Here is a 16518-nt window from a genome sequence, read left to right on the forward strand (position 1 = left end):
GAGCTTTACACACACACACACACACACACACACACACACACACACATACACACACAAGATCTGTGTTTTATCACAATGGTACTGGGCACTTGGCATGATAGCAAACACCGAAACCTTTAATTTCACCTGATTCATATCTCTATAGGAGCACATGCGCTTTCCCCACCAATGTCTAATTAGGGTCAAGAAGACATTGTAGAAGAGGCGGTGCTGACTGATGAGTGTTGGACACTGTGATCTGGGTCCTGAATGAGGTAAGATTGGGAAAGTGCAGGCCTGCCATACAGAAGCATATGGTCTGGAAAGACTGAGTCTGTATGCATATAGATGCAGTAGTGACAAAGTAGGGGCATGTTAAGCTCAGGAAGGCATAAAAGAGCAGAGGGGACTGAGCATAGTGTGCCTACACTGAGAGCAGTTTACAGGGGAGAGGGGACACATGGAGGAACCCTGGAAGCTTAGTAATCAAGTGGATAGCATTGGTACACTGCTGTCGGACAGGGTCTGTCTCTGAGCTGTCCAGGGTGCCACTCTCTCTACGCCCAGCTCTCTCTCATCTTGACAACACCCTTCCCCTACTCCGTTCTCTTATCTCCATTTCCTGGTGCTGGCATTACACCAATTTCATGCATCTCTTAGACATCTGATCTTTGTCAGTTGGCTTAAGAAAATGCATTTCAAGCTGGGCAGTGGTGGTGCTTGCCTTTAAACTCAGCACGTGGGAGGCAGAGGAAGACAAATCTCTGAGTTTGAGGCCAACCTCATCTACAGAGTGAGTTCCAGGACAGCCAAGCTTATACAGAGAAACTTTGTCTAAAAAAAAAAAATTCATTTTAGTTTAAATTAGTTAAACTTAAATAATGATTCTGGTTCCTCCTCAGTCCTCATCCTGCCTGCTTCAGTTCTGTTTGAGTCTCCTTCTGGTGGGAGATGTAGGGAGATTGTCAGGGACAGAGTGAGTGAAAATGGTTACACAGCTTAGGATTAGACAGGCAGGTGAAAGGCAGCTGTCTACTGGTTACGAGCAGTCACATGACTTATTCTACCTTCCTCCCCATGTTTGAGACCCATGGGTCTGGGAGGTGATGAACATTGCCTGCAGTGCCTTTGACCTCTCACATCAGTAGTTGGAACTAAGTTTCTGAGTCAATAAAAACAACAGTAATAATGTTCGTGTCCCAGGATTTGGGAAGAGAATAGGATACTATATGCATCAGTGCTGTGGCTCTTCACATACGGGAAGAACTTAAAACCCTATGATATAAAACGATTCTCAGTGAGGGCATAGAACAATCTGAGGGTATATTTCCCTGCTCAGCTTCGTTAGAGGCAGTATCAGCAGTTAACAGTGACAGCCTGGAGACCAGATGTCTGCCGAACACATCCTACAAAAAAAAAACAAAAACAAAACAAAAAAAACAAAAACAAAAAAACAACTTTTCAAATTTCCCAACAGACATTCATCTATGGAGTAAACCTTATTTATTGAGCCCCAAATTTACTGTTTTATATATAAACCAAAGCTACATAGTTTCTGTAAACATTGAATTACCCAGGAAAGTAACCTCCATATACATTAAAAACATAAATTACACTGTTGATTATTTCTAGATGGTTCTTCCATGCTAATGGCATCCATATTTAAATCTCTATGGCCAGCTGGTACTATTGCGTTTGTTGTGATGCCACAGGTGAGTGTAGCTACTGCATAGCTACATTTAGAACTGGGTGTTACTGCAGCTCGTTCTGCTGCTGCTCTCTCTTACAGTCTGGGCTCCCTGCAGCTCTCCCCGTTCTGTATAATGATAGATCATATTACTATAAATAGTATTTCAGGATCCTAAAGGATCCTTAGCACATATTCATTATATAAAGCCAGTCCAGTTCTGTTGTGGTTGAGAACAACTTGTCTAGGCTGGTTTGATCCTTATCCATCGTTATCTCCATCAATACACTCTCTGTTTTAGTAATAATAAAAAAAAAAAACCACCCACAAATAGCTACCTCATACAGCCTACTGGTGCTCTTTCCTAGGGTGAGGTGACACCTCTATGGTAGAGAAAGAAGTCACTGATCCTTATAGCCAATGCAGATGGCCTAAAAGGTTTTCCCTATAACATCCTGGCCCAGATGTGGACAATTGGTTCTTTTCTTGCTCTCCAAAGAAATCACTTGAGGTTGCTAGAACATGACACAAGCCGTACTGACAAGGAGAGGCACCACGGAAAATGAGTGCTAGGGATGGAGATGAACTAGTTTCCACAAGGGATTCACTGTTATGGGAGAGTCTCTGTGAATCTGTGGAAGAGTTCTCCTTCCTAGATTAAGTTTTGCCTCTGTTGGTGAAAAGCACCCTGGGCAGCTTGAGGTCTCAACCAAAAGAAAGGATAATTGAGGAGAGAGAATTGTTTGTTCTTTCTGAATCATCTAAGTTCTCTGCCTTTCAAGTATCTTCTTCCTCCCAAGGATCTCTCTTCTACCACATCACAGACATCAGGAACTCTTGATTCCTTTGAGAGAACTTCCATAGCTTCCAGCAGCTATCTCTGTAAAACAGCTCCAGGGAAAGACACCTAAAGTAAGTACCTTTTCAAAAAAGCAAACGAGTTAGTAGCCTGAAAAACTACCAAGCTCAAACAGAGTAATTAACCTATACGAAGATATCCACCAACAAAAAGAAGTTGAAAGATTTCTTTCTTGTTAAACCTCAGGCAGATAAACAGTTCGTCTAGCTGGGCATGGTGCCTGCCTATGATCAGTACTTTGGAGAATGAGACAAATTTGGGACAAGCCTTGTCTCTAAGACAAGTTTGACACTGAGTTCAGGATCAGCCTGGGCTAAGTCAAAAGACCTCATCTCAAACCCAGCCAACAGAAATACAAACAAAACAATAGTACATCTTTCCCAACAGACAGGGCACTCTTTCTGGTGAGTTAATGCCTGTGCAGCACTCCTGATTGGCTGATGCCCGTAAAGACTTCCTTCTGATTGGCTGATGCCTGTGCAGCCCTCCTTCTGATTGATGATGCCTGTGGAAAATTGATTGACAAAAGGCTTCAGTAGTGTGCCTACTCAGTAATCATAAATCCATCACCTGAAGCATACCAGGTAACACGCTCTTCTTGATAAACAATGGGTTACTGTGCAGCAATATTTTTTAAGGTTGATTAGTTTGTTTTGAAGGTACCTGACCCTTGAGTGGCATCTCAGGACATGAATCTAGAGTCTTTAAGCAGCTCTATGATCAACTGTCCTGATGGATTAAGAGAATAGCGATGTGAATCTGGCTTGTGTGTATTTAGAATGAAAGGTTTTAAAAGGGCCAGAAGTGGCAGCGTTCTAGAACTGAAGAGCATGGAGTAGGAGGACTGCTGTGAACTGCTGAGGGTTCAGGCCAGCCTCAGTTTCAGAGTGAGACTCTGCTTTTAAAATATTAAAAATTAAAAATAGATCTCTTGAAAGTCTGGGCTGAGGATGTAAATGCTTGTTTAGCATGCATAAAGCCTGGGATAAGATACCTAAGTTCACAAAAGCAGAAATAGAAACAAAAAGCGTTTGACTTAAACAACAAACAATAAAGTTTTTTGAAACTTAGACATTTGACTTGTGTATAAGCCAAGGTCATTTATTTTCAGAGACTAAATTCTTATTTGATATGGTCCAAAATATTTTTTCCTGCCCAAGACATGGTAAATTATGTTTTTGCTGTAATGTAGAATCACTTGACAATTTGCAGTATTCAGGTTTCTATCAAGTGCTTTCTTTTCCTTATTGTTTTTTCAGAGCTGTGCATGGAACCCAGGCCTTTGAGTGGCATTCTGGGTAAATGTTCTACCTTTAAGCTATATCCCCAGCCCCATGCATCTACATACATTTCCATCTCTCCTTCTTCTCCTTCTTTTCCTCCCCTCCATCCACCTCTCCCCTCCTCTCTTTCTTTTTCTTATATTACAGAGGAGCAATATAATATACCAGTTAAAAGCATGGATGGCTCTGGAGCCAGATGGAGAAGTATGTGTGTATAACAATTCCTGACTTATTTATCAATCTTGAGGAGCAGACTTCTTAAATTTACTGTTCTACAACTTGACTCAGTAGTGGGATGTTTGTGTGATCTAACTTGCAGAGCTGTTGAGTAAGTGCCATAAAATACTTAGAGCACTGAGCACTTATCAGCTACTATGCCTGTCACCACATCACAGCATGCTAAGGAGGAATGACTACTGGAAGGGATTGATGGTAAACAGGAAGATCAAGGAAGGGACCTTGACACTCAATCTCCAGGCAAGATTGCTTTTGTTCATTAAGCATCTCTGTCTTATATCTGCTCCTGTATCCACTAAACCTTTGGTCTCTCTTGAGTTTTCTGTTGTTGGTTTTTTGTTTGTTTGGTTTTTTGTTTGTTTGGTTTTTGTTTTGTTGTTGTTGTTCTTGTTCTTGTTTTTTTCTTCATTCCCTGACTAGCTCGTAACTTATTTTACCCATTTTAACTATTCTATGTCTACCATGTGGTTAGTTACCTCTCCTTTAGTCTTGGCCCACCGTTATTCCTTAGCGCCTCCCTGTTGGTTTACTCTGTCTTCTTGGTCTGTCTCCAGACTGTGTCTTTCTTTTATCTCTTACTATTTCCCAGAATCCTCTTTCTTCTTGCCAGTTTCCCACCACCTACTTCCTGCCTCAGCTCATTGGCCATCAGCTTTTATATTGACAGATGGTGTTTATAAGATATTCTCTCCACAGTGCACGCCTTTAATTCCAGTACTGGGGGGAGGCAGAAGCGGGCAGATCTCTGAGTTTGAGGTCAGTCTGGCTTACAGAGTGAGTTTCAGGGCAGTCAGGACAACACAGAGAAACCCTGTCTCAAAAACCCAAATACATACGTATGTCCATACGAATGTACGAAATGTTCGTTCCTAATTGTTTCAGGACAGTTAGTGTTACAAAAAGAAAGTATCTTGAAATACTAACTAAATAAATAGTTCGTTTTCGGTTGGTACCTGAATTAAAGCAAGAGCTAATGGTCTCATCCTTCATGCAATAAATTTGTCAGATCAGACAGAAATTAAACAATTGCCAACGAGTACCACAAGGGTTAAGCACAGGCCACCTATGTATGCCATTGAAACCCCAAAGGAAAGTCCTCTCTTTCTTCTTTCGGCATTAGAGAAATGCAAAAAAATTATTTTCCACAAGAGGGCGATAAGTGCACAGGGTTTCACAAGAGCGCGTAGGCTGAGCGACTTAGGGAATAACTTTTTACTTCTTCTGTAGGAAAGAAAAAGCTGCACCGGGAGACGGCCGCAAGAACCACCACCCACCCACTAAGGCTCGCAATCCCACGGGAGAAACCGGTTTATGGAGTCTATCAAAAAAGCATGCTCCTTGCTCATCCTTATACGAGTAAGCTTCTCTATCATAGCTGATCACATCAGATCAAACCTGCGGCACCAGACTGACCTGGCATTTTCTTCTGTGAGTTAACTCTGGAAACCAATAGACATTTATTTTTCGAGCATATGATTCTCCACCTGATCCCATATTCAAGAATATATATTTCAAATCAAGATTGCAAACCAAGGGTTGCAAATAGGTTCGGGGCCGGGAGAGGGGTGATTTTCGTTGCAGTCCTATGTAAATCTACTCTGTCGCAGATACTTCTAGATATTTTACGTTTGCCCTTTCTCAACTTTCTGGGGCCTTTTGAAATCCTCTGTTGGGGCGCTCCAGTTCTGGTTGCGCCTGCTATAGCTGTTTTGCAGAGGTGCTGGGCTGCTGGGAGAGTTGTCCCCAGGGAGGCTGTAAGTCCTGGAGAGGGCTCTGGTGTTTTTTGATAGAAAAACTCACAGTACTTCTGGTGGCGCGTCCTTACAGAGGAGCACGGAATGGAAAGTCCCCAAGGACCTTCGCTGTCCCGCGTGGCGTGGGTTGACCCAGTTCTAGTTCTTCTTTTCCTAGTTGCCTTCTTCACCTTTGGCAGGACATCGGTCCAGGTCGGGTTCCCACCTCACATCACTTAGCCACAGCAAAGAGATCCACGCATGGTTTCTCTTCCCCCTGTCTGCTCCGGAGACCAAGCTAAGCCATCCTGGGGGACGTTCTTGAGTCTTCCTTGTATTTCTGTGTAGCAACTAGCTAGACCTACTTTGTTAACATTGACTTAAAACTAATCTTTCTCGTATTCATCCCGAATAGGTCCCAACGCTCAGCGAAACGGAGTGGTTAAAGTCTTCTAGAGGGTTCGACAAAGCAAGTTCAGAAGAGACTTTTTGTTGATTAGTATGTGTGGGTTTTATTGTTGTTTGGTTTGAGGTAACGACATAATCCCTCTCCTTCTTTTTGTAGCAATGGCCTTTCTACAGAGCCCTCGAACACCTCGGCATTCCTCACTAATATACTCGGAGCAGAACAGTGGCATCTTTGCCGAGCCTAAGTACAGTTAGCTAAGGTTTTGTTCGCATTAATCCAGTATCACCCTGGATTTAATGATGGCTCCTTTCTTTTAAAGTAGAAGTATCTATTGCGTGGCGTGCTGCATCAAAGGTCAAGGGAGAGTACAGAGCCCAGTGTATCCTGCAAGCTGTAGATCCCAGGAGCAGGCTGCAATAGGAACCTGACGATGAAGCGCCACTCTCCCCTAGGCTCAAAATCCAAGGGGTGCACCACCTTCCTCACTGCTGCCCTGTGAATTCCTCCGGCAACCGGATTTGCCAAACAGCTTTCATTTATTTTTAATTAAAATGCAAATCATTCGCTTTCAAGCACACAGCCCTGCCATCTCCAATATATAGCTGTATACATATAGAAGCATAGTGTTGAGAGAGGTTTGCTTAGTCTGCTACTCGTTTGGAAAGCCCCGGCTTTATCAGGAAGTGTATGCAAGAGTTGGGAGGTCTAGGGAGGTTCCCAAGGAAAAACAACCAGGAGCCCCAAGAGCATTTGAAAGCAGCGAACACTGAGCCCACAAGGCAGGCCCTGGCACATCTACAGCAGCTCGCCCACCCGGGATCCCGGGCCCAAAGAGTGGAGGGCAGGGTGACCTCTACCCGACTGAGCCCAGCAGCTCCCTCTCCTGGGATCCTGGGGGCAGACCCCAGAGGGCACCTGGCTAGAGACACCCGCTTTTTTCAGAGGCGGACGGAATAAGTCGGGAAAACAGGCTGCCGCTGCAGCTGAAGAATATAGACAGCCGGCTTCACCCCTCAAGGATCGAGGTACACCGTCCTCATAGCTTTTTATTGTTAGAATTGAGAATCATACTATTTTTAATTATAGATTATGAATGACAGAGACTCAACGGATGAGACTTCCTCATTTCAAACCCAGCTTTGTAACTACGGAGCATAGTTAAGTTGGAGTTGACTCTCTCTCTCTCTCTCTCTCTCTCTCTCTCTCTCTCTCTCTCTCTCGTCCCCCTCCTTCCCCCTCTCTGTTCTTCACTTTCTCTGTCTCTGTCTTTTTCCTTGTCTGTCTCTCTGTGTTTCTGTCTCTCTGTCCCTCTCTGTGTCTTTCCCTGTGGCTCCGCTTCTGTGGCTCTGCTTCTGTGGCTCTGTCTCTCTTTCCGGTCTGTTTTCTTTTTTGAAACCCCCTCCCCAATGCCAGATACCAAATTCTCAATAGAGAAACGATCAATTCTGTAACTACCAACCCTTTCACGATTACAGTAACTACAACTTTTGAGGAGAGAACTTCTAATGCTAGTAGCTTCGGTTTTCTCAGTTCCTACCTAGTCCCTTTCCTGGTGAACCTGAGCAGATCGCAGGAGGCCCAAAATTCGACTGCTGGCTGATCGTGGTCCACGGAGGAAATGCTGGGTCGGAGTGGGAGTAGTTTGTGAGGAAGCCAGAGGCATTGAAATTCCAGCGGCAGAAACAGAGCTGGCCCGCCGCTGTCCGCTCCACGAAATTGGCTGACTTTTTCTCGGGTTTAGGTAGCAGAGGCGGGCCTGGCGTGGAAATGCAGACAGCACCCACTTAGCTCTCCACAGAGCCTAGAGGCTGGCAGGTTGCTTAGCATATCTCCCACCCACGCAGAACCCCACCTTTCCTAGGGTCAGATCCTAAACTCTACGGAATGATGGCATTAACCAAGTCTTGAAGTTAATAAAGGTGGGCAAATAGAGGAAGACAAATATCATCTCCCCCCCTCCCCCCGTGAGTGAATGAAAGGAGCAGAAGATGACTAACCCCTAGACTTTGCTCTCACACCTCAAACTCAACCTCAGTTTGACACCCTTAAAAGACTCAAGGTTAGGAGAGGTAAAGGGTCAGGATTAAGGCCTTAAAGCGCCTTGACACTCAGAGTTAAACTCCCTGGAGCTGTTCAATTTTTATGCTTGGCTCATTTGATGCATCTGTTTCTGTTTTCTGAACCTTGAATTCGGACTCAATGATATGATGCAAATCTCTGCTGTGAGACTTCCCGCCCCCCACACTGATATATCAACTGCCTGATTTCTCAAGATCGATGTTTTTTCTCCTCAGTTTAGGTCAACTCTGACCAGACAGACCTTAAAGATCAGCCAGAGGGAGCAAAGCCCTTTTGACCATCGCTCCCAATCCCAGCCTAGAAGTTGGTCGACTCTAGCTTACTCAGCTACCCGGAGCTGAGAGCTTGACCAGACTTTCCAACAGTTTCCTGTCTCCCCGAGGTATTCCTCTATCTAGAGTTGTCGAGTGAATTTTAGTGATCCTGCCTCGTGAAAATCCAACTAATAATAATAGAGGGAGGAATTTTTAAAAAATAATTATCTCATTTCTCTTAGTGTTAAGACACCACGCAGGAGATAAATACTCTCATTAAGCTGATTTCGTCCCCAGAGTACTGAGCCTCCTCACAAGTGATAATGATCTAGGGGGAGGGAGAGTGAAAACAAGAACGGAGAAAGAACAGAAAAGAGCAGGAGACGGAAAGATGGAAAAGGATGACCCTTAGGCCTGCGAGGGGATTTAAAAACATCTACAGGCTTAAGGAGCAACAAATCAATTTACACAATTCTGGAAGAGCCCAGATGGCCTTTTAATTAATCCCTTCAAAAGAAGGAACCCGGCCTGGGATGTGCCTCCTGCCTGCTCCATTAGCTCCCTTTTCGCAAGGGTCCAGACACCGTTCGAGGTGAGGCGCCGGGAGCTAGTGGGGGAAGTGTGGGAGGATGACGCGAGCTGGCGTGGGCGGAAGAGACGAACTTAAACTGCTTTTCCATAAAAGGGCTGGCTTTTCATTATTCCTCTCTTTAAAAAGTAATGCCCTCTCCGTCTCTGCTCCCTCCTTCTCCTTTCCATTTTATTTTGCACAATTAATTGAGCCGGCCGGGGGCCCTAGACTGGAATCACTCTTTTCGCCAGGTCCCTCCCCTCTTGGCTCCGCCCAAGGGAAGCTGGGCGGGGACTAGGCGGGCGCGCCCTTACGGCTCCCAAGTCTCAGCCAATCAAAAGGCGTGGCGCTCCAAGGTGGGCGTGTCCCAGGAGCGACGCCTTGCCGAGGCTGAGCGCTATTGGAGGCAGTGGTTACGCCCAGAACCTGCGCCCCGCTCCTCAGTCCCGCCCCACCGAGCCGCCCGGGAGTGACGTCCTCGAAAGTTCTCATTTTGGGCCCCCACCTCCCCTCCCTTGCGTCCCCCAGCTAAAGAGCGGCAGGGAGGGGTGCAAATGTTTTATTACCTTTGAGAGCTTCATCCGAACTGTCAGGCCCGGAGGGAGAGAGGAAAGAAGGGAAGAGCCGCCGAGAGGGTCAGTTTGGCCAGAGGACAGGGCTCGGACAAGCCAAGACTGGAAAGCCAAGGAGATATGCCAGAGAGGCTAGAGAAGGGCGGAGAGTGAGAGGAAGAGAGGGCGCCGGGGGTGGGGCGAGGGTCTCTGGGCCGGCTTGCAGAAGCGGACGGACGATCGGAACCGGCCCGCCAGACTTTTCACACTTAGGTTTATTTTCTCTTTCTTCCTTTTCGATCCGGCTCCTCCGGCGCCGCGTGGCCCGAGGGAAAGCAGGCGCGTGGGCGCGCCAAGTCCCCAGTCGCCCCGGAGCGGTGCCACTGCCCTTTCTGGCGCAATAACGCCGGGCCCGCGGCGGTGGCGGGCGCGATCCCCCCGCGCGGGCCGTTTGCGCTCCGTCTCCCGGGCGAGCGGCGAGTGCGACTCGGCTGCTCGGGGCCGCCAAGAGCGCCGAGCCTCCGAGAGAGCGAGATCAGAGGCGCGCACCGGGCGGAACGCGGCCCGCTTTGAAGCTCCCCTAGGCGAGCGAGCCCACCCCCACCCTGCTACATCAAAGCCAACGCTCCGAGCCTCCCAACCTTGTTGCAAACTCTCGGGGCTGGCCCCCGGTACGGCTTACTGATTTCCCGAGAAGGTGCAGAAGATGAGAAGCGGAGCACTCTGAGCCGGGAGCGAGGGACCAGCGCCCGGGATCGAATCCCGGACTCCCGGAGCCGAGGAAGCGCCGATCCCGCCCACGTCCCCGCCGCCCTCGCCTGCCGCCGCCTCCTGCGGGGCGTTTGGACATTTCTGCTGCGCAGCTCGCACCGTAACTCCCAGAGCCCGCGGCCCAGCCTCGCTTCCCTTGCGCGCGCCCCCAGCACCTCGGGCTCTCCCCAGTGCCGGCGGGGCCACCGGCCTGCGTGGCTGAGGGTTCGGGTCTGGCTGTGGGATGTTAACTGTGGGGGCGATGGAGGGCCCCCGGCAGAGCGCATTCCTGCTCAGCAGCCCGCCTTTGGCCGCTCTGCACAGCATGGCCGAGATGAAGACCCCGCTCTACCCCGCCGCCTATCCCCCACTGCCCACCGGGCCCCCCTCCTCCTCGTCCTCGTCCTCCTCGTCCTCGTCGCCCTCCCCACCTTTGGGCGCCCACAACCCGGGCAGCTTGAAGCCCTCGGCCGCGGGGGGCCTCTCGTCCCTGGGCAGCCCCCCGCAGCAGCTCTCGGCAGCTACCCCTCACGGCATCAACGACATCCTGAGCCGGCCCTCCATGCCGGTGGCCTCGGGGGCCGCCCTGCCCTCTGCCTCGCCCTCGGGGTCTTCCTCCTCCTCCTCCTCCTCGTCCGCCTCCGCCACCTCGGCCTCTGCGGCCGCCGCTGCCGCTGCCGCGGCTGCCGCCGCTGCCGCCTCGTCGCCCGCCGGGCTGTTGGCCGGCCTGCCCCGCTTCAGCAGCCTGAGTCCTCCGCCACCGCCGCCCGGGCTCTACTTTAGCCCCAGCGCCGCGGCTGTGGCCGCTGTGGGCCGGTACCCCAAGCCCCTGGCCGAGCTGCCCGGTCGGACGCCCATCTTCTGGCCCGGGGTGATGCAGAGCCCACCTTGGAGGGACGCGCGCCTTGCCTGTACCCCCCGTGAGTACTATGGGGGGCGGCGGGTCCCTACCTTCTAAGTCTGGTCTAGGGTCGTGAAGCCCACAGTGCCCGCCGGTCGTCAGTCCTCCTGGCCCGCACACTAGTTTGGAAGTGCCGGGACAGCACGTTGTTGGCTGAGCCTGGCAGTCGAGCGAGGGACTCGCGCTTTCCTGGGCTCGCCAAGGCTCAGGCAGGCCTGGCCTCAGCGAGCATGTGTCTGGACAGAACACAGCGCAGCGGGCGAGCTTCTGTCTGGGCTCTTCCTGAAACTGACCAGCTCTGGGTCAGACGGATGGAAAGCTGGGAAAGGCCTCCGCACCGCTTCCTTTCTTGCTCTTTCCTGTCATGCTTTTCCTTCAGTAGCCTGACCCGTGTTTTCCGCAAACCTGTGAGAGTAGGCAAGGCAGCTAGCTACCTACCTCCTCGGGAAAAACAGACGTTTGCTCTCACGCGTTCTCCCTGGTCATCTCCAGCTCACCATTTTTGCCACTCCCTCGCCCACTCCCAGTGCAGTTGTCCAGAGCTAACCGAGCCGAGCCGCGCAAGCAGTTTCCAGAACTGGGTCAGATGCTTTGGGCCACTGGTCGTTGATGGACTTGGGTTTTCCATACTCCTGGATCCCAGGGTCCTGGACACTGAAGAGGCATTTTGGCTCTTCAACAGGCTAACTCAAAAGATGAGAGGGGGAGAGATATTCATGCCACAGGACACAGTCTAGTAAAATGTGGCCCCCAAAGACTCTGGGTCAACTCAGCTGTCCCAAGGTCTGGACAATTCTGGCTCGTGGGCCACAGCTCCTAGAAGGCTCCTAGCTCCCAGATGGCATCCAAGGCCCGCCTTAACTCCCTTCCTCACTCTGTTTTCTGCTGATGACCAAGTCCCTGAAGTCAGTCCAGGTCGCTGGCCTTCCTTGCCTGAGACTTAGCAGCAGTAACTTAACAGGAAACTATGTCTGCAGGCTCTATGTGGGAAGGCGACTCCTCAGGGCTATTGAGATGTGGGAGAGACACTATTGTATCGGTGTTGATTGTAAGGGTCGTCAGACCTGAGTCTCCTCTGGTCTCTTCCTCTAGCCCGTAATGGCCTCAAACTAGGGACCAGTTAGCTCTTAAGTGCGCAAAGCACAAGGAGCCCTTTATTGCTCAACACAGGTTAGGGAAGTGGCCAAGGAAAACAAAACAAAATGTAAAATTTAAAAAGTTAGTTTACCTTCGTACCAAACCACTTCCATCTGCCCAGGGACTGGCGCGAGAGGTGAGGGTGGCCTTTCTCAAGCCTTCCTGCTTAGTTTAAGAGGGTGTCCCGTGTCTGCCCTGTACTCTTCAGCAGTGGCCTCTCTAGCTATTTGGCACTGCGGTTAAGCACTAAATATTTACTGCTACCCCAACCGCACCTGGGTCAGAGAAAAGTAGCTGGCAAAAGGCAGCGCAGGGTGGCAGGGTGACGCAGGCCACAGATCGCCATTCTTTTGCTATCAAAGCACAGTTTTGCTAATTCGCTCCCCTCTCTCGCCTCCGGTGGAGCACTGTAACAGGTTGTTTTTTCCTTCCTCTTGTTATCGGTCCTCGCAGATCAAGGATCCATTTTGCTGGACAAAGATGGGAAAAGAAAACACACCAGACCCACGTTCTCTGGCCAGCAAATCTTCGCCCTGGAGAAGACTTTCGAACAAACAAAGTACTTGGCAGGACCAGAGAGAGCACGCTTGGCCTATTCTCTGGGGATGACAGAGAGTCAGGTCAAGGTGAGTGGACCTTTGATACCTCCAGGGATGGCTTTTTCCGCACGTGCACGCGCGCGCGGGTTCATGCGCACGTGTCTGAGTGTATTTTCCCCCTTACCAAACTAACAAACTGGGCGGAGGTGGAAGGCTTTCTGAGGAGCCTGGGGAGAAGTGGGGAGCAGGGAGAGAGTTGGGGGTTGCACAGGCCCTGGGGTCCTTTGGAGGCAAACTATTGGTGAACAAAAGATATCAAGTCCCCGCCTTAGAAATTAGGCTAATCTGGACAGCAGCCTGTGCTGGGGAAACACGCCTTTATCAGAGAATAAAAGCATTAAGGAAATATCTCGGAGAACAGATCGAGCGGATTAAAAAGCTTGATTTGCTTTATTTGTAAAGACACTCGAGCTATTGTTTGTCAATTCAGGCCCTTTCTATATAAAGTTCCCTAACCGGGATCCGCAGTACTGCACTTGTATAGTAATTTGTAGATAAAAAAATGAATCCATCGGAACTTAACATCGCTAAAACTTGCTTTTGGCTTAGATAAAGATGATTATTTTGGAATAGTAATTTTCCAAATGAACCGACAAGATTATTAGTGTATTGAATAAGATTGAATTCTGTTTAAAGCAAGTTTATCTACAAAATTAAGATACTGCAGCTTGTGACAACAATTTGTAATTAAGATGTCACTTTGCTTATAATTGAGTTGTATATTGCATTTCTAGGGAACCAGAGTTTAGAAATCTGTCCCTGAAAATAAGATTGAGCCAGCTGGATAAATTCAGTATGTTGGTTTCCTAGTTTTCTCTGTTCTCTTTGTCCATTTCAGTTGTTACATTTCTTTCTTTAGGTGCCCCCCTCTCTCCTTTCTTTAGTTATATTGTTGCTCATTAAAAAGCAATATTATTAAATCTTCCACTTAGGGTTACTTTCCTGCTAGCCAAGCATCACACAATATATTTCAGCCGAGATTTTTACCTGGGCATTTAGAAAACCATCACATTCGAAATTATTTTTGCAGTGGGTGGCTGGAGAGCCTACCAGGGTGTTCATTTGTCACCATAAATATGTCTGTATGGCCAGAGGTGAATTATTATAGCAATATAAAGAAAATCACTTTCTTAACAATTCTGATTCTCCAGATAAAATACATAACAGATGAGAGAGGCATAAAAGGAAGGCAATTCAGCATCTTCAGAAAAAAATGGTTGTTTATGACAATTCTTCAGATTAAAACACATGTGTCAGACCCATGTTAAACATCATGAACATGTTGAAAATATCTGTATTTCAAATAAATGTCTTAGGCAGCAGCAACATGCCGCTAATGTTTGAAAAAGAAAAGAGGCAATATTGTAATAGAAAATAACACAACTTTTCTATTTAAAAACAGCAAATGATGATATTTTAGCTTTGGTTTTATGAGCAACCTTGAGGGTGGAGAAAGACGGTCAAGCATCTGCCCCACCGTGGTGATAATTCTGGCTGAGCTGTATATTGTCGTGCCTCTGCAGTTGTTGCTATTGGTGAATTGAAGTTTTTATTATATCCAGAAAACTTCAGACCACACACACTTTAAGTTTTTGGAGAGGAGAGGCAATTTACCACCGAAGTTAGTGCGGATTCAGGCCTGAAAACAGTCAAGTGTCCAAAAGTGAGAAACAGAGTGGAAAAGAAATGGCTTTAATGCTTCGCTTTTCCGTACAAATCACACACTGTAGTTGTTTTAAACTTCTTAATCTACGAATACAATTAAGGACTAAAAATCACTACGGGAAAATTAAGCAAGGTTTCCTTTCCAGTAGGGACGTAAGAAGAGCAAGTTTATTTTTAGGGAAACTTGGGCCAAGTCTTGTTTTCACTCTTTCCGAGAAATGGTTTACTGATGGCCTCAGTGAGCTTGTGTTACTATCGCTATGGCAACGGCGGTGAGCCCGTTAGACTGACTTTGACGTCTGGACCCGGGAGGCCCGCGAGGGACGGTGGCAAGGAAGGGGCCCGGGTCTTCCAGCACTCAGCTGTCCGGCCCTGCTTCTCCCCTCCCCTTCCTTCTCTCGGCTCTCAGGTCTGGTTCCAGAACCGCCGGACCAAGTGGAGAAAGAAGCACGCAGCCGAGATGGCCACGGCCAAGAAGAAGCAGGACTCGGAGACCGAGCGGCTCAAGGGAACTTCGGAGAACGAGGAGGATGACGACGATTACAACAAGCCCCTGGACCCGAACTCTGACGACGAGAAAATCACTCAGCTGCTGAAAAAGCACAAATCGAGCGGCGGCAGCCTCCTGCTGCACGCGTCGGAGGCCGAGGGCTCATCCTGAGCGCGGGCCGCACCACTGGGATCCCGCCCCGCCCCACAGCCGGTTCCCCGGGACCCAGCACCCGGCTGCTCGCTGGGCCTTCACTATTTTCTAAGATGTACATATCTATTTTTTTAACCTAGAAATTGTGGCGGGGAGGGCGGGGGTCAGTAGAATGGCGCGTTGATGAAGAGGAAAGGAGCCCGCCAAGTGCACTGCGTAAAAAACCCGCAGCCGAACCCGCATCCCCGAGGCTCCCCAGGACCCTTCCCACCCGCGATGTCAGGCGTCCCCCATCCAGGCTCGGTCCTTTGCATTGAGTTCCCTGAGCACCCGGCAGTGTTTCCGAAAGGTCGTCAGCCACCGCCTGGTGGGAATCTCCGAGCCACCGAGGGCAGCTGCCACCTAGGGAGAAAGAGACACTTCCCCCTACCCCCAACTGCTCTGCCAACCAAGTAACCTGTTGAAGGCTCTATGTAAATAAATCGTGAGTCACACTGACTAGAAGTTACTTTATTGTGAATATTTAAAATGTAAAATGCGTTTTGGAATTTGGTATAAAGAGATGAACCTTTACTCTCGTTGGTTTGAGGTATTCACACTACTTTGCCGCCTTTCATATTAATTTGAAAATCTTAGAAAACAATGTCATCGCCTTCCTCAGACACCTCCCGACTTCACTCCTCTTTCGGCTCTGGATCTTTCTGAACCGCTTTTCCCCTTCACCAATTCTTGCCGGGTTTCCAGACTTTGCTGGGCCCCAGGGCAGCCCCAGGCCCCCACCCCCGTCCCGCCCCGGGATTTGCAGTCTGAGATCCAGTCACCCACGCGCTTCTCACACTGGCCTTTGGGTTCCCCTCCGAATTTGCACAGTCGTTTGTTGCTATTTATTAGTGATCAAAAAAATATTGAGGAGGGAAGGCCTACAATTAACTTGTATTTAATTTAACTCCTTTCTGATAAAAAAAAAAATGCGTGTTAAAAGTAAATGGTGGGAATTGTTACAAGCGCTCTGGGTCAGAACATAAAAGTTCCATTTAGTTGCTGTAATTGAATTCAAAGTGTTTTTGTATCATAAGAATACTATAGAATATGTAAATTGTTTTCTTTTTAAGCTATTAACGGTGATATATTAGCCTCTTTAACATTTATTAATTTATACGAGGAATTCGGTTTGTAATGAA

At 48.5% G+C, this 16518-nt stretch overlaps 1 protein-coding gene across 1 annotated transcript; it reads left to right on the plus strand.

The window, feature by feature from the left end:
• Window positions 1-9857: 9857 nt before the first annotated feature.
• Nkx6-1 (NK6 homeobox 1) lies at window positions 9858-15553 on the plus strand. The gene is made up of 3 exons (XM_028773712.1): window positions 9858-11312; window positions 12884-13056; window positions 15104-15553. Exons 1-3 carry the CDS (start codon window positions 10637-10639, stop codon window positions 15353-15355), a joined length of 1101 nt encoding a protein of 366 aa, XP_028629545.1. The 5' UTR covers window positions 9858-10636; the 3' UTR covers window positions 15356-15553.
• The last annotated feature ends 965 nt before the right edge of the window (window positions 15554-16518 follow it).

The sequence above is a fragment of the Grammomys surdaster genome, unplaced genomic scaffold (genome assembly GCF_004785775.1).
Source record: "Grammomys surdaster isolate TR1022 unplaced genomic scaffold, NIH_TR_1.0 233, whole genome shotgun sequence".
NCBI lineage: Eukaryota > Metazoa > Chordata > Mammalia > Rodentia > Muridae > Grammomys > Grammomys surdaster.